Raw genomic sequence first — 21,065 nt, 5'->3', positions numbered from 1 at the left:
CCTTTAAAAAAATAAAATCCAAACTGACACAACATGAAACAGGAAATCCGAATAGCCCTACAACTTGTAAAGGAATAATATTTGTTTAAAACAAGCAAAAACAAATTTTAAAAACCTTCTCAAAAAGAAAACTCCAGGACCAATGGTATCACTGGTGAATTATAACAAACATTTAAGGAAAAAAAAAATACCAGTGTTACATACTCTTTCAGAAAAAGTGAAGAAGGGAACATCTCCAAATTTGTTTTATTAGGTATGTATAACCCTGACACCAACCCTAAAAAAGACATTACATACAAGACAAGAAAATCATAGGCCACTATTTCTCATGAAAACAGATGCAAAATTCTTAAAGTGTTAACAAACCAAATCCAGCAATGTATAAATAAAAAGTACAATATATTATAACCAAGTGGGTTATCCCAGATAGTCAAGGTTGGTTTAAACACTGAAAATTAATCAACGTAATTCACCATGTTAACAGGCTTCAAATATTCTTCCTGCTTCAGCCTTTAAAGATTTGAAACTATCCCTATATGGTTCTTTCCAACCCTTTGATTTCATACACTCTTCAAACACACCACTGTATCTTGCAGGATAACAATTAAAAACTCATACAGGACTTCCCTGGTGGCACAGTGGTCAAGAATCTGCCTGCTAATGCAGGGGACATGGGTTCGATCCCTGGTCCAGGAAGATCCCACATGCCACGGAGCAGCTAAGCCCATGTACCACAACTACTGAGCCTGCACTCTAGAGCCTGCGTGACACAACTACTGAAGCCCGTGCAATCTAGGGCCCGTGCTCCACAACAAGAGAAGCCATCGCAATGAGAAGCCGGCGCACTGCAACAAAGAGTAGCCCCTGCTCGCTGCAACTAGAGAAAGTCATGGTCAGTCACCTGATCACAGGTTGTTTTCTTAAGTCAGGTTGATTTCTTAAAAACATTTATATTTTGGGACTCCCCTGGTGGTCCAGTGGGTAAGACTCCATGCTCCCAATGCAGGGGGCCCGGGTTCGATCCCTGGTTGGGGAACTAGATCCCGCATGCCGCAACTAAGAAGTCCACATGATGCAACTAAAGATCCTGCATGCCACAACTAAGACATGCCACAGCCAAAATAAATAGAATTTTAAAAAAATTTATATTTTATAAATGTTAAGCATGAACAACTTTTTAAAGTTACTTAATAAATGTTATCTTTTCTTGTCCTTTGTCTGATGTATGTCTGTGGCCCCATTCCTAAGGAGTCCCTATTTTATTTGCCCCTACTGACCTCCCTTGCCCCCTATTCTATCCAGAATTTCTGCCCCATTGTCACCGCCTGATGCCTGGCACAGAACTGTAGCAGTTCGTTTCTTCCAGTATGTATCCCTTTAAAACAGAAGAGTTAACCCAGTTGCATAATCTAAATGGTTGCTATCAGCCCTAGTCCAGAAGAGAGACCTCTATACCCTAAATGCCAATGAAATATTCTCAGCAGAAGTTTAGTCTTTTAGATTAACGAAAACTCAACTTTCTGGTATTGTTCTAGTCTTTCAAGGAAATAAAGGGTAAATAATGGGTAATATATAATACAAACAAAAGGCACAAAGAAATCCTTCAATTGTTGAAAGCTGTCCCCAACCCAAAGGAGCCATTCTGGAACAAGTCACTGAAAGGTTTGGATGCTTAAGACAACTCATCAGCACAACTAAGAAAGCACCTCATACAAATATCACTCCGGGTGCAGTAGCTTGCTGTGAAGTCTCATGAAATGCCACTGGTCCCTGCTGAGGCTGGAGACACAGGGAGCAGCCTAGTTTTTTCTCAGACGTTCTTCACCTAATATGGAGAAGGAGCTCTAAAAAAATGCCTCAATCACTGCCTACTTCATACAAACCAAGATGACCAGGATCTCTCATCTTTTGGAACTCATTTGGTTGTTCACACCCGCAAACAGGTAAGAATTATCTCAGCAGGAGCATCAGGTAGTATGGCTTTGCATGAATACTGCATATATACCACACATAAAACAAGACGTTCTGGTTTAGCTGTCTTTAAAGGGCCCAGGAACAAGAGGTGGCCCTTTAGGGCTAGAAGCCTAGGACAAGAGGTCAGACAGACACAAGGGACATAACAGTCATGCTGCTGCACCACCTGCTGGGCCGAATGTAACCCCTGACTTTAAGCAGACCCTTGTTGCTCCCATTTTTACTGAAGGCTGTCACTGTCAATTTCTTTGCCGTCCAAACATAAGAACTCCTTGATAAACTCAGCTTTCAAAATAATTTTATTCAAGAGGGTACATCTTGAGACTATTACCAAATCCCAAGCAGCAACAAAACACTACATGTGAAACACACAAGGACAACCTCCAGACACACACAGAAGAGAACAGAATAGGTCCTTGCTCCTTACCTGGGCGATGGCTGCCTCATTGTCGGCCAATCCCAGTAAAAAGATCCTCACTTTGTCGATCTTCACCGGGACAGTTCTGCCTCTCCATTCCACTTCACTCATGGTGGCTGCCTGCTTGGCTCGAGTCTGAGTGATCAACGCCTGGAAGGTAGTTTTAAAAAGTTAAAGCTTTAACTGTGGATATGAGTGATCAAGGTGAAAATCAGTGGAAACTATCATTTGTCTCTTTCTAAAACTAACATATTACAGCTTATAGAGTATATACAAATTTGTATTTAAATTCCTCCCTGGCATATTTCTTAGCTTATAGAAACTCCAATATTAAAAGGACACAATAGAAGGCTAACAAGAGCAACACTAAGTTTTGGCAAGGGTGTAAGAAGAAAAGCATCGCAAGCAGAAATGTAAATTAGTAGAAGCTTACTAAAAATATTTGTCAATATGTATCAAAAGCTTCCAATACATTCAATTCCACTTTTACAAATTTATCCTAAGGAAATAACTAAGAATGTATACAAAAACTGGGGACACAGATATTCATGTTAATACCAGTTACCACTTTAAACAATTAACAATAATGAGTGGTCAAATAAAACATGTACCACAATGGAATACCATGTGGTCACCAAAAGATGTGTGGAAATGTATTTACTGAAGTGGAAAAAATGCACGTGACATTAAATTTAAGAAGCACGTTACTAAACAGTGTATACTGAGATTCTATTTTTAAAACATATGCCTTTTTCTCTACATATACAAGTTTGTGGGACTTCCCTGGTGGCGCAGTGGTTAAGAATCTGCCTGCCAATACAGGGGACATGGGTTCGAGCCCTAGTCCGGGAAGATTCCACATGCTGCACAGCAACTAAGCCCGTGCCCCACAACTACTGAGCCGGCGCTCTAGAGCCCACGAGCCACAATTACTGAAGCCAGCGCACCTAGAGCCCACGCTCCGCAACTAGAGAAGCCACCGCAGTGAGAAGCCTGCGCACCACAATGAAGAGTAGCCCCCGCTTGCCGCAACTAGAGAAAGCCCGCATGCAGTAGTGAAGACCCAAAGCAGCCATAAATAAATAAATAAATAAATAAATAAATAAATAAATAAATAAAAATTAAAAAAACAAAGTTTGCAAGATATTCATCATATCATTAACAGTGGTTACCTCTGGGTGGTAACCCACATGATTCTGTTTTTTAAAAAATTTATTTATTTTATTTTTATTTTTGGCTGTGTTGGGTCTTTGTTGCTGTGCACGGGTTTTCTCTAGTTGCGGTGAGCGGGGGCTACTGTTCATTGCAGTGCGCGGGCTTCTCATTGCGGTGGCTTCTCTTGTTGTGGAGCATGGGCTCTAGGCACGTGGGCCTCAGCAGCTGAGGCACGCGGGCTCCAGAACACAGGCTCAGCAGTTGTGGTGCACAGGCCCAGGTGCTCCGCGCAGCATGTGGGATCTTCCCAGACCAGGGTTCGAACCCATGTCCCCTGCATTGGCAGGCGGATTCTCAACCAATGCGCCACAAGGGAAGCCCCTAAATGATTCTATTTTTTTTCCCCCAATCTTTCCCAGTCTTTTATATTTCCTACTTTTTCTATGAGTACCAAAGTAAGAAAGTTGAACACTTTAAAATATTAAGTGAAAATAGTTTTTGTTAAAAATAGATATAAATATGCACATATTGACAGCAATTATCCCTAGATGACAAGATTATGGATTACTTCTTTTACTGGACTTTTTTCAAACCAAAGACTTTTCACAAAAATGTGCATACTAGATTACCTCCAATTTTTCAGCCAGGAGACCCTCAGTGCCCCCAGACCTCAATCTCATCTGCATGAGTTCATTGATAGCTGACTGGTCCCCTGAGAAAAAGAGAGATATTGAGTGGAAAATCCTCAAGCAAGTTGGCTGTTCCCTCAAGAACCACTAGATTCAACTCCAAGCTCTTCTCCCTCCACAAGCACGTTTCAAGGACTCCCAAGTCCTTTCACAAAGCTCTTGGTGAGTAAAGAAGATGGCAGGGCCAAAACTGAAGCAATGGAATTCCCTTCTGGGTTTCGAGCAGGTCTGACTCTGACAATTCTACTTTTTTCATCAACCAAAACCCACGCCAAAGATGGAAGCAAGGGAAAGGGAAGAAAGTTAAAGAAATTCTCTAGGCTCTCTGAGATGAACTACCACCAAGCCACCTGTCGATGCCCCACGCAGCCGGCTCACCAATGTTATATGCACAGTAGCGGATGTTGGGCGAGATCTCCTCCACTCGCTGGTTGTACAGCACAGCCTGCTCTTCTGTGAAAGCGCTGGCCAGCTTCTCATAGATAGTCCTGCAAGGAAAAAAACATCATGGTTCACAGCACCCTCACTTTAAGAAAATAAACTCACAAGGAACACAGACCAACTACCAGAACTGGCATGTTCTGAGGCTGAAAGAGAAGAATCAACATTTCTAAAGAGAAGAAAAAAAGAAAGAAATTGTAATAACTTTCACAGAAACACGCATTAGCTGATCTGCAGCTTGAATGTGACTATCATCAAAACTGGTCACAGTTATAAAGCAGAAACTAACACACCATTGTAAAGCAATTATACTCCAATAAAGATGTTAAAAAAAAAAACAAACAAAAAACTGGTCACAGCCTCTGGACCAGAGGACTTACTTGCATTTGTTAAAAGCCTCAATGGCGGCTTTCCATTCTTGATGTTCAAACCGCAGCATTCCTGAGAGGTAAGCTGTGTAAGCCTGTAAGGTGACGGGAAAAGAGAAACTGCTTCAACACCCGACAACCAGACAGCCCAATCTCCTCTACTTGCTTCGAACTTTGATATCAAGAATACAGAGATATTCAGGTTGATTCTAAAAGAAAAAAATTTATTTCACTAATAAAATGTGATACATAGGTAATTTTATGATTCATTTTACTTCCTAGGAAAGAACTTCAAAATAAAGAAAATTTGTTCTCTTCATTTTATTTAACAACCCGCTTCTGGGCTATAACATAAGCATCAGAAGTTGAAATATCTTTCATCTCTTTTCAAATATTAAGAAAAAGAGTCTTATTTTGTGAACTTCCCAGATACAAGTTCTCCATGCACATATCAAAAGAAGCATGGGCTTTCTTAAAAGTTAGAGCTAATTGTTAAAAACCAAGAGCTCAAAAACAAAAACAAGAACCAACTTCACTTTTTAAAAGCAAGATTAGGTTTTTTCCTCTCCTGACTACCAACATATAATGTAAGAAACTCTGTTCTGTTTACGTCTCTAATCTCCACAATAAAGCAAAGCTGATGTTAAGACACTAACCTGAGCCTCCAACTTGGTCTTGGCGTCCACACGATTGCTCTCACACAAGCGTTCCAACTCCTCCGCATGCTTCACAGCTTTGCGTAGGCGAGATAACAAGTGGAACCGTTTTCGGGGTTCAGTGTTGGCTTCCTGTTTGAGCTGCATGGCATAGCTCCAGGCTCTCTCAGCATCCATCAGAACCAGAAGCAAATATCTAAACCAGAGACAGAATGGGCCAACTGAACAGCAAAGGCCAGGAGCACCAGACTCAGATATTCTCTGACGTGCAATCTTTGGCCTCTCAACTTTTCCCTATGCTCTCCCTTGCTTTCCTCCTCAGAGCTGATCTTCAGTATCAACCATGGCTCCCAAATCAGCATCTCTGATAGGTTTCTAACCACCTATCAGACACATCTCATTGAAAAGCCTGCTATCACCTCAAACTTGGCAAACCCAGACTTACCCCTCCCAAATTTAGCAAATAGAGGCAGTCTAGGCACATAATCTGGCCTCATCTTTGAATCATATCTCCTTCATCCCAACTCAGTTAGAAACCAAGTCCTTGATAAGCAGTGTATACATACATATATATGTGTGTGTGTATTTTTTTAAATTGAAGTATAGCTGACTTAAAATATTATATTAGTTTCAGGTGTACCACACAGAGATCCGATATTTTTATACATTATGAAATGATCACCACAGGAAGTCTAGTCACCATACAAAGGTATTACTATATTATTGACTATATTCCCTATGTTGTACATTATATCCCTGTGACTCTATTGTATAACTGGAAGTTTGTACTTCTTAATCCCCTTCCCCTATTTCACCCACCCCTTCCCACTTCTCTCCCCTCTGGCAACCACCAGCTTGTTCTCTACAAGTCTGTTTTGTTTGTTCATTTGTTTTTTAGATTCCACGTATAAGTGAGATCATACAGTATCTGTCTTCCTCTAATTTCACTTAGCATAATACTCTCTAGGTCCATCCATGTTGTCGCAAATGGCAAGATTTCATTCTTTTCTATGGCTGAGTCGCATATATGTAACCTGATCTTGCTTTTACAAGATGAAGTTGGCATCCCTTGCTTTTGTTTCTGAGCTCTGGTTTAAATATACATATAAATATAGATATAGACATAGATTTAGATATAAAACCTTCTTTATCTGTTATCTATCAGTGGACACTTGGGCTGCTTCCACATCTTAGCTATTGTAAACAATGCTACACAATAAACGCTGGCATGCATATATCTTTTTTAATTCGTGTTTTTGGGGGGTTTTTTTCAGATAAATACCCAGAAGTGGAATTGCTGAGTCATATAGTTCTATTTTTAATTTTTGGAGGAACCTCTGTACTGTTTTCCATAGTGACCGCACCAATTTACACTCCCACCAACAGTGCACGAGGGCTCCCTTCTCTCCACATCCTCACCAACACTTGTTATTTCTTGTCTTTTTGATAACAGCTATTCTGACAGGTGTGAGGTGATATCTCATCGTGGTTCTGATTTGCATTTCCCTGACAACTAGTGATGTGGAGCATCTTTTCAGGTGCCTGATGGCCATCTGTATAACTTCCTTGGAAAAATTTCTATTCAGATCCTCTGCCCATTTTTAAATTGAATTGTTTGTTTTTTTGATATTGAGCTGTATGAGTTCTTTATATATTTTGGATATTAACCCCTCATCGGATATATCATTTGGAAATATCTTCTCCCACTTAATAGGTTGCCTGTTCATTTTGTTGATGGTTTCTTTCGCTGGGCAAAGAGAGGCAGTATATTGAAGTGGTTAAGAGCCTGGATTGGAATCTCAGTGCCACCACTCACTAGCTGTGTGACTTTGGGCAAAATACTAACCTTTCTGTGCTTCACTCTCCCATGCAGTAATACATATAACACACTTAGACCAGAGCCTGGCACTTACTAACTGCTATATAAGTTAGCTACTTTATTATTATTATGGTGAATCTTTCTTTAAACTACTGCCTTGACTCATCTTCCTTTAACTGCAGCTTAGCCTGGTCTCACTGTTGTAACAGACTCTTCCTAACTTGATCTCATCGGATTTAATCAATCCATCCTGCTTCATCCCATCATGCTCTAGTTTTCTGACTGTGTCTCATATACCAAGCTCCGAGCCTCTTCGCTGCCTGAGCAGTAGCTAACAACTGCCCAGACCATTACAGTTCCTACACTGCACTCAAAGACACCATGGCACGCTGTTTCCCCGAACACAGAATGTCTTTTCCTCTCACAAATCCTTAAAGGTCCAGCCTCCTCCATGCAGGCTTCCTGGCTTCCCCATCAAGAACCCCCAAACTAACTTCTCCCTTCCAAGACTTCAGAATTCTTATCAGTAAATGACACACAGTATGGCAGTTTTGCTGTCTTGTAGTGTTCCCTGTTCTGTACTCAACCAATATCTCTCAACAATATCAGAGCCAATGAGGTTCAATAACTATGCCTCCCCAACTCTTCTACATCCAATATGGTGTCTAACTCAGTTCTGGCCACATACTTGACCAGGGGGCAGCAAACTTTTCTCATAAAGGGCCCAACAGTAAGTATTTTAGGCTTTATAGGCCATATGGTCTCTGTCACAGCTACTCTGCTACTGTAGCACAAAAGCAGCTGTAAGCAATATCAAAATAAATGGTGTGGCTGTGTTCCAACTTTATTTACAATAAACAGGTGGCAGGAAGACCATTTTGGTCCACAGGTCAAAGTCTGAGGAACTGACCCATAGACTTTTAATACATATTGCTTTGATAGAGTAATCATGTCATGTTAAGCATGAATGCATTCAGCACTGAAATACAAAACTCTTCTGTAATAATTTACACATGGCCAGATTTCGCTTAAGACATAATGATTTAAGTAAGCACTCAGACATTGAGATTTGCGTTCTAGAAACCTTACCTAATAACCAGTTAGAGTCTAATAGCTTACTTCAACATTTACCATTCTACCATAGTTCCTGAACAAGTTAGAGAGTCTCTCTGAGGCTCAGTCTCCTCATCTTATAACACAGGAGTAGTAAAGATGTCTATTCCACAGGATCACGTGAAATAACTAAGAGTCTGACACAACACCTGTCACGCTGTAATTGTTCAATAAATGTATTAGCAAGATGCATTCAGCACTTAGCACTGAGCACTCAATACCTGTTATCAGTCAGAAGATCTTCAGTTACTTTTTTCCCTGTGAATTTGTGTCTGTTCCCCATCTTGAAGTTGAGTGTTTTCCGAAGACGTCTTTGTCTACGGGAACAGTAGCCTCTGTAGGAAACCACAACCAAAAATCATTCGGCCAAGCTGATAATACTTTCAATAGTAAATTCTACAATAAAGTAAGGTCAAAAGTTTGGGGTATTCTACTTATGGTTGCTATAGATACCACCATCCTCTTGCAAACATTTATTGAATGGAAACCTGCAAGCAGTATGACTGGTATCACAGAAAACATGAAGAGATGAGGACACAGTACCCATTCTCAAAGAACCCATACTCTAGTTGGAGAGAATCATGCAGATAAAATGGCAACCAAAAAAACAAGGCAAATGTCAAATTGAACGTACAGGACACAAGTAATCATTCTCTTCTTGCTAACCCACTTTGCTGGAGTGGACTTATGGTGGGTTTTGAAAGAATGAGTAGGATTCTGATGGATGTAAAAGGGAAGAAGGGGCATCCTGAGGGAGACTGTGATGACAATGAAGACGTGGAGAAAGAAACTGCAAGCATATTTGAAGAAAAATGAGGAGGTTAATTAGGATTTCAATAAGAAAACTATAAACATCACCTCTATGCCAAGCCTCTCTCTTCTGTACTCATGCAACTTTTTATTCTTACTTCTATTACAATATGAGAGCATTATATTATGTTCTTATATGTCTATCTCACTAACATAAACTCCCTTAGTGCAAAGATGATCTTATTTTCAAGTTTCCCCCAATGTCATAGCACAGTGCCTAACATATAGATGTACAATAAATGTATGTTGACTAAATTGTGTAAAAGTACATGTAAAACTTTACCACCTTTAATCAAATAATATAGCATAAAATTTACAATACAAAATGATATTAAATGGTACTTCAAAATCTCAATCTTAAAGCTACCAGAGCAGACTTCTCCGGTGGCGCAGTGGTTAAGAATCCGCCTGCCAATGCAGGGGACACGGGTTCGAGCCCTGGTCCAGGAAGATCCCACATGCCGTGGAGCAACTAAGCCCATGAGCCACAACTACTGAGCCCACGTGCTGCAACTACTGAAGCCTGCGTGCCTAGAGCCCATGCTCCGCAACAAGAGAAGCCACCGCAATGAGAAGCCCGCGCACCGCAATGAAGAGCAGCTCCCGCTCACTGCAACTAGAGAAAAGCCCGAGTGCAGCAACGAAGACCCAACACAGCCAAAAATAAATAAATAAATAAATAAATTTATTTTTTTAAAAAAAGCTACCAGAGCACAGGTTATTAAAAAGAAGAAATAATAGTCTGACCGAATCTATGAACTAGACATTTTCCCTCGATTCATAATTTTGCTTTAATTATCACTTACCTTTTCACATAAAAATCAAATGGGGGGCTTCCCTGGTGGCGCAGTGGTTAAGAATCTGCCTGCCAATGCAGGGGACACGGGTTCGAGCCCTGGTCTGGGAAGATCCCACATGCCGCGGAGCAACTAAGCCCGTGAGCCACAACTACTGAGCCTGTGCGTCTGGAGCCTGTGCTCCGCAACGGGAGAGGCCGCGACAGTGAAAGGCCTGCGCACCGCGATGAAGAGTGGCCCCCGCTCACCCCAACTAGAGAAAGCCCTCGCACAGTAAACAAAGACCCAACACAGCCAAAAATAAATAAATAAATAAATTTATTAAAAAAAAAAAAATCAAATGGGACACTCACACATTATGAGTAGAAATATAAATCGGTAAAAATTTTCTGGCAATATGGATACATTTATCAAGATCCTTAAAAATGTTCATACTCCCTGAACTGACAGTCTATTTCTATACTACTCTATACTAAAGAAATGATCAGAAATACAAAGAGGTATGAACAGATATTCACGGGAACAATATTTTTAAACCTACAAAACTGGCTATGATATAAATTACCAACTTGGGGGAATAGGTAAATAAATTATGGTATGCCTATATATTGAGTTATAATGCAACTAATAAAAATCACGTGTATGGAACATTTTTATAGGCATGGAGAAATACGTACCATACAACATTTGGCAAAAAAGCGGAATACAAAGTTGTATATACGATATGAGCAAACTTATGAAAAAAATGCATAGAAAGAAACTAGAAGAACAAAAATACTGTTTGGTAGGCACATACATACAAATATGTTTATGTACTAAAAGACATAAAAACGGACTGAAAGGTACACATCAAAGTCATTTTTATGTTATGAATATTTTACCACCAAAAAATCTAATTAAAAATGTAACATTGAAAACAATTAATAATAACTAGAAAAAACAAAAATTGGAGTCAACCAATAGCCATTCAATTGGGGAACAAAAGCAGACTGCGATTCACCCCTGCAATGGAATAGTACTGAGCAGTATGTTAGGTGAGAGAAAGTAGACACAAAAGGCTATGCTCTGAAAAAAGCAGAACTGTAACGACGGAAATCAGAACAGTGATTGCCAACAGCTAGAATGTAACCCAGATTCTATAATATGGTTAAGTTTAAAAAAAAAAAAAAAAAAAATTACCATAACTGTTATTTTCAGCAAAAGCCTCCAATGTATCTGCAATATTGCAAGACAAAATGGATAAAAAGATTGGCTCCTTTTAAATTTGAAAATTAAGTATCTTCTCGAGAATTCAATACAAGTTAAGAACTAGACTTTCTAGGTATACTTTCTGGTACAGCAGAATTAGTAGGATAGTAAAAAAGCAAACGAAATTTGAAAATTCCACAGAGATTTGTATATATCTTGCACATGATACTAACCTGTACCTCTGAAAATCTCCATGCCGTAAACCATGCTGCTGCTGGGATTCTTTAATAATCTGAAGAACTAGAGCCAAGATTAAGGAAAAGCTTACAGTGCCAAGAATCCAAATAAATCAAAACATTCATCTATGTTAGTACTACTAGTCTACATTTGTATCAAATCACAGCACGTTAAACATTTCTGAAATACTTAGTACATTAATGAAATCTCTGGTAAGCATTTTCAATAGCTATCTTATCATAGAACAGGACCAGGGCTAAGCATGTAGAAAAGTTGACTGCCTGAACTGTTACTACTTTCAAACTAAAAAAGAAGGGCATCATTAGCCATTGAGGATTAATGAGACCCAACAGCTTAAAGCTGGATTCTAAATACTGACTACATCTGGGGTGGTTCCCAGTGATTTACACCTGGACCCAATGTTTTACTCATTTTAGCAGATTCAGGTCATAAATGACGTGTACTACTCCTCTATTTGCATAACCTCCTACATCTGCCAAATCTGACTTTCCTTAACAGCTGTGACGCTGCATGTGCCTATGGTGAGCACATGCCAACCAAACCAGACCACAGTTTGCATTAAAATACTAGTTTTTCTTTTAAAAGAAAAAGCCCTGAGCAAACTCTCCTTTTTAAGAATCTTAAAATATTTAAAGATTATGTCCCAAACTTTAGGAAGTCCAACGACCTTTGTCTACAATTTTAGTTTTCTTTTGAAGTTTCCTCAATGCTTGTTTGCAGATGTATTTTAAAATACTGAACAATAAAAGGACTATTTCAATAACTAAAAAGAGACAAACAGATATAAGGTGTGCAGTAAAATCAAGGCATTCTAACATCCATTTGAAAGGATGCCACCAGTTCAAAAAGTAAAACTTCAATCTCCTGAAAACTTCACTATATTAAGATGTCAAGCTAAATGTATTATTTCAGAAGTTCGTCTACATTTTCTCCACTACTTATTCATTTCAAAAAGCCACAAACTAATGTCATCAACACTCAATTGTGATACGCTCTGATGAAAACTAGAAACCGATTCATCTGAATGACTCTCAACAAGATAAAAGGTCTACAGACCTATTAAGAAAGCTACACAAGTAATGTTAAAAATCTACAATGATTTATATTCAAAATGGGCAATAAGCTTTCCCTTACAACACTCAACCTTTGCCTCCACTTCCAGAGCATCAAACTGTAATTTTTATTATCCATTCCCCAACGGCTGTCAGACAGAAGTATTAGGCCAAAAGGTCAAGACTGCAGTTTCCTCTCCCCAGTTCAGTGGCCCCAGTTGCCAAGGCAGTAGTTCACCAGAGTGGCCAGTGTCAGCCCCATCACCAGCCCCTCCAACTGGGCAACTGCGGGGAAACTGAAGAAAACTGCCCAATATTCCGGTGCCGCTTGAAAGAAGAGGACGTTCCCCAGACTGGAGGACAAAGAAGATGCGAGGAAAGGCCAGTCGAAAACCAGACCCTGAAACTCTAAGTGCCAAAAAGTAGAAGCGAGAGAAACTGCAACCTTCGGCCTCTCCTGCCCAGGTCTTGCCGCAACCCGCCGCCTCTCCCGCCCCCGGCCCGCCAGATCGACACGTAGTCATTGCGAGCTAGGCCCGATTACTGTAGGATACTCTCCAAACTCAGGCTATCTCCGAATTCTCTGTTTGCCTTCGATCCAGCTGAAGGCCGTTCGTTTTCCTTATTTTCCTCTCCTCCGGCACCGCGTCCACCACCGCTACCGCCGCTGCTGCTACCACCGCCGCCGGCAGGAACCTGCTTCTCAGCAGCCATCTTGCCCCTGCGCCGCAAAGCAGGACGGGATAGAGGAGGCGGGACGACCGGAGAGAGAGAGAGAGAGAGCGGAGCCGGCTCGGCCGGGCTGACGGGATACCGGCGGACTCCGCCGCCGACGGCCCTGCCCGCAGGCAGCGGCCACTTGTTGGAGTGCGCCTGCGCGTGGACTAGGCTTCCGGGTCTCAAATGGTGGTGGGCTAGGCTAAGGGCCCGGAAGCTCGCGGACACCGTAACTGCTGAGGTCTCCTGGGGGTAACTCTACTTCCAGTACACCAAGGGCGGAGGACCCGGAGATGTCCCCCTCCCACACCTCCTGCATCCCTGCACAGGGGATCCGGCTCACGTCCCGCGCACAGAGAGCGGGTGCAGTTGGATAAGACCTTTGGATTTCGGAGTGTCTACCTCCCCGGGGGCTCCGGAGATGGGGTTCCCACCCTACGCAACGAAACACCACGCCTGGGAGGGAACCGCCTCTGTCTGCGCTTTCCTTTGGAGCCGACCATAGTGCAGGGACTTCCTCTGATGGATGGGGATCGGTGCCCTTCCCTGGACTTCGGTCGAGCAGTCCGAGGAGGGAGAAGTGCTGAAGCGAGGGATACCATGAATCTTTCCTCTGCAATATGGCACTGCGAGCTCTGGAGTCTGATCTCTGCAGCTCCAATTCTGGCTCTGCCATTACTGGTTGAGAGATGTTGGGCAAATAATCTCCCTCTAAACCTTTTCCCTCATCTGTGAATGGGGATAACCAATTAGGGTGGTTATGAAGACTAAATTAAATGGTGCATTTTTAAAGTAAGTCTGCATTAATCATTAGGGAAATGCAAATCAAAACCACAATGAGTGATCACCTCACACCCATTAAGGTGGCTACTATTAAAAGGATAATAACAGAAAATAACATGTATTGGCGAGGATGTGGAGAAACTGTAACCTTGGTGCACTTTTGGTGCAAATATAAAATGGTACATCCACAGTGGAAGACAGTATGGCAGCTCTTTATAAAATTAAAAGAATTGCCATATGATCCAGCAATTTCACTTCTGGGTATATATCCAAAAGGATTGAAAGCAGGGTCTTTAAGAGTTATTTGTACACCCACGTTTATAGTAGCATTATTCACAATAGCCAAGAGATGGAAGCAACCCAGCGGCCCTCAGGGATAAGCAAAATATGGTCTGTCCATACAATGGAATATTATTCAGCCTTAAAAAGGAAGGAAATTCTGACACATGCTACAACATGATTGAAGCTCGGAAATATTGTGCTAAGTAAGCCAGTCATGAAAAGATATGGTATGATTCCACTTATATAAGGTATCTAGTGTAGTCAAATTCATAGAAAGTAGAATGATGGTTGCTGGGGGCTGAAGGCAGGGGAAATGGAGAGTTATTGTTTAATGGGTATAGACTGTCAGTTTTGCAAGATCAAAAAGTTCTCGAGATTGGTTGCACACCAATGTGAATATACTTAACACTACTGAACTATACACTTAAAATGTTTAAGGTGGCAAACTGTGTTTTGTATATTTTACCAAGATTAAAAATAATTTTTAAAAAAGTAAGTCTCCCAAATGTCTATCAACAAATGAATTTGATAAGCAAAATGTGATTATCATACCATGGAATATTATTTGGCCATAAAAAGGAATGAAGTACTGATACATGCTACATTGTGGATGAATCTTGAAATCATTAGGCTAAGTGAAAGAAGGTATACACAGAAGGCCACATATTGTATGATTCCATTTATATAAAATGTCCAGAATAGGCAAATCTATAGAGACAGAAAGAGTGGTTGTGTAGGGCTAGGGGTGGGAGGCAGGAACAAAAACATCCTAAAATTGATTGTGGTGATGGTTGCACAACTCTGTGAATATACTAAAAAACAAATGAACTTTTTATATGGGTAAATTGTATGGTATGTGAATTATATTTCAATAAAGCTTTTTTTTAAAAAAGTAAGTCAGATGATGTTAGTCCTCTAGTCAAAACTCTGCAATGGCTCCTCTTTTTAGTCAGACTAGAAGACTTCCTTGCAATGGAAAAAAGTCCTACATGCTATGCCTCTCACCTTCTCTCGTGCCAATCTCCTTCTTGTTCACTCAGCTCAAGCCATACCACCCTCCTTGCTTAGGGACACGGGCACACTCCTGCTTTAGGGCCTTTGCACTGGCTGTTCTATCTGGAATGCACTTTCCTTGGCTATCTGCTAGGCTAGCTCCTTCAACTCTTTGCTCAAATGTCACCTTCCTAATGAGGTCTGCTTGACCACCCCATTTTAAATTGCACCATCACCACCACTCCAGTACTCCGAATTCCCTCACCATGATTTACTTTTCCTGCAAGTACTTAACTTGTAATTGATTAATAACTTGAGTTATATTTATTGTCTCTCTTCCCTGCTAGAAAGGAAGCTCATGAAGGGCCTTGATCTTTGTAGAGCTCACTGGTAAATCCCAAGGACCTAGAACAGTGCCTGGAAAGGAGTAGGTGCTTTATAAATGTGCATTCAATAAATGAATGGCAAGCATCTCAGAAACATGAACGGTTATTATCTTCCTATTCAGTGAATAAGCAGGCAGGGCAGAGGTGTGAATAAGGTTTCCTTACCAAGAGGAGCAGGTAGCTGGGCTCCTGAGGCTGAGATCCTGGAGGGGAAAGTGGAAAAAGAATGTTTTTGACTAGGAGTCAAGGAACAGGGCAAGGAAGGTGAAGCAGAGGTCAAGCTACAGAAGGTAGTGATGTTCAAACCCAGTTTTAAAATTATATAGAAACAGTGATGATTCTGGGTCACAAATGTTTGATGCCTAGTATGTCAAAATCAGAAACAAATATTTAAGTTGGTTTTTTTTGCAACCTAAACACCCTCCTGGCTATCTAGGAAAATGCTCCTGATGCATGGACCTCTGCTGTTTTGTATTTCCTTTAAGTTTCCCCTTGTTGGATATCTGAATAGGGTAAGGAGAAAAAGAAGAAGAGTTGGATTCATCCAGATTCTACCAACTGGCCTCAGGTCTCTCACACACATCTCATTCCATTCTCACCACAGCCCTCTGAGAAGGTGTTATTAGCCCACATTGTAATATTGAGGAAACCGAGGCACGGCGCCAGGAACAGAGCCTGACACACAGCAGATGCTCAATAAATTTTTACCGGACTGAATTGGAGGGGGAAACGCTCAGTGAGGGAGAGAAGGGAATGAAATCCTTCCACCATCCCCACCGCTGCTCCTGGGAATTAGAAGTGGGAAGAGGCGTGGAGCACACGGCAGGGCCGTCCCACTCGCCAGTTCTGGAAAACGGCAGCACTCCCATCCGCCTCCGCCCTTCATCACCCCCACCCCACGCTTTAGGGGCCACCTGGAACTCTCTCGAGGACGCCCCCCAGCCTGCCCCGGGAGGTCTGGCGCGCCCGCCAGGCTGCAGGGAAGTGCCGAGGCGCGCGGGGTAGCGGGCGAGCGCTCCCGCCAGTCGGTCCCTCCACCACTCCGGCGTCTGCCCTGGAGGTCGGTTCGCTGCTCAGCCCGGCACAGCGCGGAGTCGGAGGCTGGAGCGCGCCAACGACGCCGGAGGGCCGGGGAGCAGACACTGGCGCGGCCCTCCGCCCCAGGGGTGGGCAGCCTGTGCCTTGGCCGGGGCGCGCCGAGGCCACTGGACAGCCCTTCCCCCTGCGCGGCCGGCCGCCAGGGGGGAACATCCCACCCTTCGGTTGCTCGCTCCTCCCCCTGCCCCCAGCGCACCCGCTTCTCCTGCCCCAGCCGCCGCGAGGCTCACTCCGCCCGCAGCTCCGCCGAGTCGCTCTGGGCGCTGCAGCGGCTGAAGCCGCCGGAGCTGCGCGCTCGCCAGGACGCAGACGGCTGCAGAAGTCGGGGCAGCCCCGGTGCGGCGGCACTATGAATGGCTCGGGTGGCCTGGACACCGAGGACACGAACGAGGCGGGCGGCGGGGGTAGCTGGCGGCCTGAGGCGGTCATCGTGCCCATGCTATTTGCGCTCATCTTCCTTGTGGGCACCATAGGCAACTCACTGGTGCTGGCCGTGCTGCTTCGTGGTGGCCAGGCGGTCAGCACCACCAACCTCTTCATCCTCAACCTGGGCGTGGCCGACTTGTGTTTCATCGTGTGCTGCGTGCCCTTCCAGGCCACCATCTACACCCTGGACGACTGGGTGTTCGGGTCGCTGCTCTGCAAGGCACTTCCTCATCTTCCTCACCATGCATGCCAGCAGCTTCACACTGGCTGCCGTCTCCCTGGACAGGTGAGCTGGCAGGCAGGCTGTGGCTGGAGAAGGGGTCTGGACTTGAGGGTCAAGGAGGGATGCGTGGAAAGTAGAAAAGAACACTAGGAAGGCAAGGGAACCAGGAGGGAGTTAAAGACAAGCAGGCGTATAAGAGGAAAAAGAAGAATAAGAATGGGGGACCTCCATGTCTCTCTGTTAGGTGCATCCTCAGGGGCTTCAGGCTGGAGACCTCAGCTCTCCAGTGCCGCTGGCATCTGACAAAGCACAGCGTTTCTGGGTACAAAGCGTTTTTCCCCGTGCTGGGTCTCCTTTGAAGCTCAACGCCCCTGGGAGGCTGGGATGGGAGGGATTACTGTGCCCAATTTACAGACCAAACCGAGTTTGTAAGTGATTTGCTCAGAGTTGCCCATCCAGTAGTCCTGTGCGTGAAGTCATTGGCCTGTCTCCTGGCGTCAAACTCGGGTGCCTCCACCTCGTTGGCCTCCAAGCCACAGTTTGCTCCGCACAGTTGACTCTGGTGCGGACTGCAGAATTTGGGTCCTTCGTGAGGGCCCATGCCAAACTCCGAGCAAGCATGCCCGAGGCGCCCTAGCTCGGTCCCACAACCTGACCAACAGGCCCGGGGGCAAAGGCAGGAGAGGAGTGGGCCCAAGGGTCCCCCTGGAAGCTGAAGCTGGAAAGGACACCTGGGGGATTCCTAGGGAGGGAATCCTGGTATCTCCCTGGCCCCCTCCGTCCCCACGTCCTCCCAACCTTCCCTGGACAGGCAGCGAGGTGAGGCCACATTCCCCTTATACCTCCCAGTTCCACTGAACGCCAAGTGTGCCGGTTCCAAGAAGAGAGCACTGGTGGGACCCATAGAACGTCGGCTTCTCGAAGGAATTCCGTCGCGGTACCTTGCCTGACAGTGTCTCCAGACTGTCTCCTAGGGCCTCAAGGCGCCTGGGTCCTACCTCTCCGGGCACCGTCACTGGTGGGTGATCACAGCCTGCCGGAGCCCCAAAGTCGGTTTAATCTTCGGGGTGCCCTCCCGGGTGGAATCCGATTGTGGTCGTAGTCTCAGGAAGAGCAGATGAGTAGCCTTTCCTGCTGCCGGGTCCCGCCCCACATGTAGGCGCGGCTGAGGGTGTCCGGAATGCTCTGTGTCGCCCTCCGGGCTTGTGCGGTATTACCGTACGCTAGAGACATTCCTCGACAGTGAGCGTGTGGCTCGAGGTGGAGGGGTCCGGCCCTGCCTCCGCGAATCCGCCGGCACACCAGACGTCTCCCTTTCTGGCCTGACCCACAGGTATCTGACCATCCGCTACCCGCTGCACTCCCGCGAGCTGCGCACGCCTCGCAACGCCCTGGCGGCCGTCGGGCTCATCTGGGGGCTGTCGCTGCTCTTTTCCAGGCCGTACCTGAGTTATTACCGCCAGTCACGGTTAGCCAACCTGACCGTGTGCCACCCGGCGTGGAGCGCGCCTCGCCGCCGCGCCATGGACCTCTGCACCTTTGTCTTCAGCTACCTGCTGCCCGTGCTGGTGCTCGGCCTGACCTACGCGCGCACCCTGCGCTACCTCTGGCGCGCCGTCGACCCGGTGGCCGCCGGCTCGGGCGCCCGGCGCGCCAAGCGCAAGGTGACGCGTATGATCATCACCGTGGCCGCGCTCTTCTGCCTCTGTTGGATGCCTCACCACGCGCTTATCCTCTGCGTGTGGTTCGGCCGCTTCCCCCTTACGCGCGCTACCTACGCGCTGAGTATCCTCTCGCACCTGGTCTCCTACTCCAACTCCTGCGTCAATCCTATCGTCTACGCTCTCGTCTCCAAGCACTTCCGCAAGGGCTTCCGCAAGATCTGCGCGGGCCTGTTGCGCCACGCCCCGCGCAGAGCCTCCGGCCGCTTGTGCGTCGCGGCCCAGGGCACCCACAACGGCAGCGTGCTGGAGCGCGAGTCCACCGACGTAACGCACGTGAGCGAGGCAGCCGGGCCCTCTGCTCCTGCGCCGGCGCCTTTTAGCTGCCAGTACTCGAGCTCGGTTCCCAGCCTGTCCTGGCGGGACCAAAAGGCTCCCAAAGCCATCTTGACAGTTAATGTGACCCGAAGGCACTTAGGGAGTACACTTGGGTGTTGAAAGATTGGAGTCAGAGGTCGGGGGATCGTGGAGGGAGTTTCATCTGTTAATAAAACGCGCAATCCATTCCGCGTGCATTGGCGCGCCGTGTCTCCGCATATCTCACGGTCCCGAGAATCTAGGACTTCACAGGGGAGCTCTGGATAAATGAGGGCGGGGTGCCCTGCCGAGTTACAAGGAAAGAGGGCGGCCCGCACCGAAGGCGGCAGAGTTAAAATCCGCGTAGAAATCCCTAACTGAGGCTGAGGAGCGCGGGACGACCGAAGGCTCTTTGCACGTGGCCATGCGGAAGCGCCAGGTGTATATAGATCGGGGAACCAGCAGCCGCCAGTGAGCGCGACAAAGGCGGGCTGAGTGCTGAAGCGCGCTCGATAAACCGGTCGATGACAGACATGGACACTATGTGTGTTCCTAGTAGCGTTCGTGCGCCTGCGGGTGGCGGGTCCTCGCCTGTTCCCAGCTCCCTGGGGTCCCTTGGAGTCATGCCAGCCAGATCAGTGCCTACCCACCTTCAGCCTTTGCGTTTCCTTCCTTCACTGCAGCTATCTGGGATCTGGTCTCCAAGGGCTTGGTTTATCCTTGGGCCAGGAAAGTCACCCGCACACCCGTCAGTCCTGCTCTGGGGCGCACAGCAGCAGTTCTAAGGCACTGCTGGACTGGGGCAGGCTGAGAATCCCGCCCCGAACAAAAATGCCCCCGAGCTTTGGTCAGGAGCTAGCCTCTACCTGTCCCCAGGTTTGCCCCACTCCCGGAGTTCTTGAGCCAAGGCTTTTTATGTGAAATTAGTTGTGTTTGAGGAGAGGCAGGATAACCCAAGGGTGTGCCCACTTCAGGTCTTTGAGCACAGAGCAGTTTGGTAAGGGTCTGGGTATTTAGCCAGGCGGTGCCTGCTGTGGAAACAGAGGCTGCACCTGGCCAGATTGGAAGCACAGTGTCAGAGAAAAGTGTGTGTGTGTTTGGGCAGGGGTCCCATGCTTCCCTGGTCTGCTTGATGGGTCTTGAATGTGATAATGGGTTCCAGGTGGTGGAAATGGAGCAGGACCGGGAAGCCTAGGCAGGTGCAAGGTGGGCAGGGCTGGGTCCTGGGCTTTGTCTTCAGGTGTTTGCTGAACCTGGGGTGGGGGTGTGCCAAGTCCAAGGCTCCAGGGTTGGTGCACAGCGCAGCTGCCTCCAGCCAACTGCCCAGTCCCCCAGAGAAGTGACAGAAGTAGAGGTTGTAGCTTAGGCACTCCTGCTCCATCCAGCCCCTCCGTGCAGCTG

General features: G+C 45.5%; 2 protein-coding genes across 2 annotated transcripts in view; one reads left to right on the top strand and one right to left on the bottom strand.

Moving 5' to 3' along the window:
* The window catches only part of SRP68 (signal recognition particle 68), a 28,847-nt gene extending 15,379 nt beyond the window's left edge, over window positions 1–13,468 (bottom strand). The window contains exons 1-8 of the mRNA XM_061175538.1: window positions 13,293–13,468; window positions 11,662–11,728; window positions 8,855–8,968; window positions 5,702–5,897; window positions 5,058–5,140; window positions 4,615–4,724; window positions 4,177–4,259; window positions 2,402–2,542 (exon numbers count right to left, since the gene is read on the bottom strand). Of these exons, the coding sequence (XP_061031521.1) occupies window positions 2,402–2,542; window positions 4,177–4,259; window positions 4,615–4,724; window positions 5,058–5,140; window positions 5,702–5,897; window positions 8,855–8,968; window positions 11,662–11,728; window positions 13,293–13,452 (954 nt within the window). The 5' untranslated portion in view covers window positions 13,453–13,468. The remainder of the gene's footprint in view (window positions 1–2,401; window positions 2,543–4,176; window positions 4,260–4,614; window positions 4,725–5,057; window positions 5,141–5,701; window positions 5,898–8,854; window positions 8,969–11,661; window positions 11,729–13,292) is intronic.
* A 3,878-nt stretch (window positions 13,469–17,346) lies between these two features.
* Window positions 17,347–20,139, top strand: GALR2 (galanin receptor 2). Its single transcript, XM_061176956.1, is given in 4 exon segments — window positions 17,347–17,642; window positions 17,644–17,709; window positions 18,980–19,766; window positions 20,032–20,139. Coding segments are annotated over 4 exon segments (1,257 nt in total).
* The last annotated feature ends 926 nt before the right edge of the window (window positions 20,140–21,065 follow it).

This window comes from Eubalaena glacialis, chromosome 19, assembly GCF_028564815.1.
Source record: "Eubalaena glacialis isolate mEubGla1 chromosome 19, mEubGla1.1.hap2.+ XY, whole genome shotgun sequence".
Lineage (NCBI taxonomy): Eukaryota > Metazoa > Chordata > Mammalia > Artiodactyla > Balaenidae > Eubalaena > Eubalaena glacialis.
The sequence above is the reverse complement of the archived record's forward strand: the minus strand, read 5'-3'. Positions and strand labels throughout refer to the sequence as shown.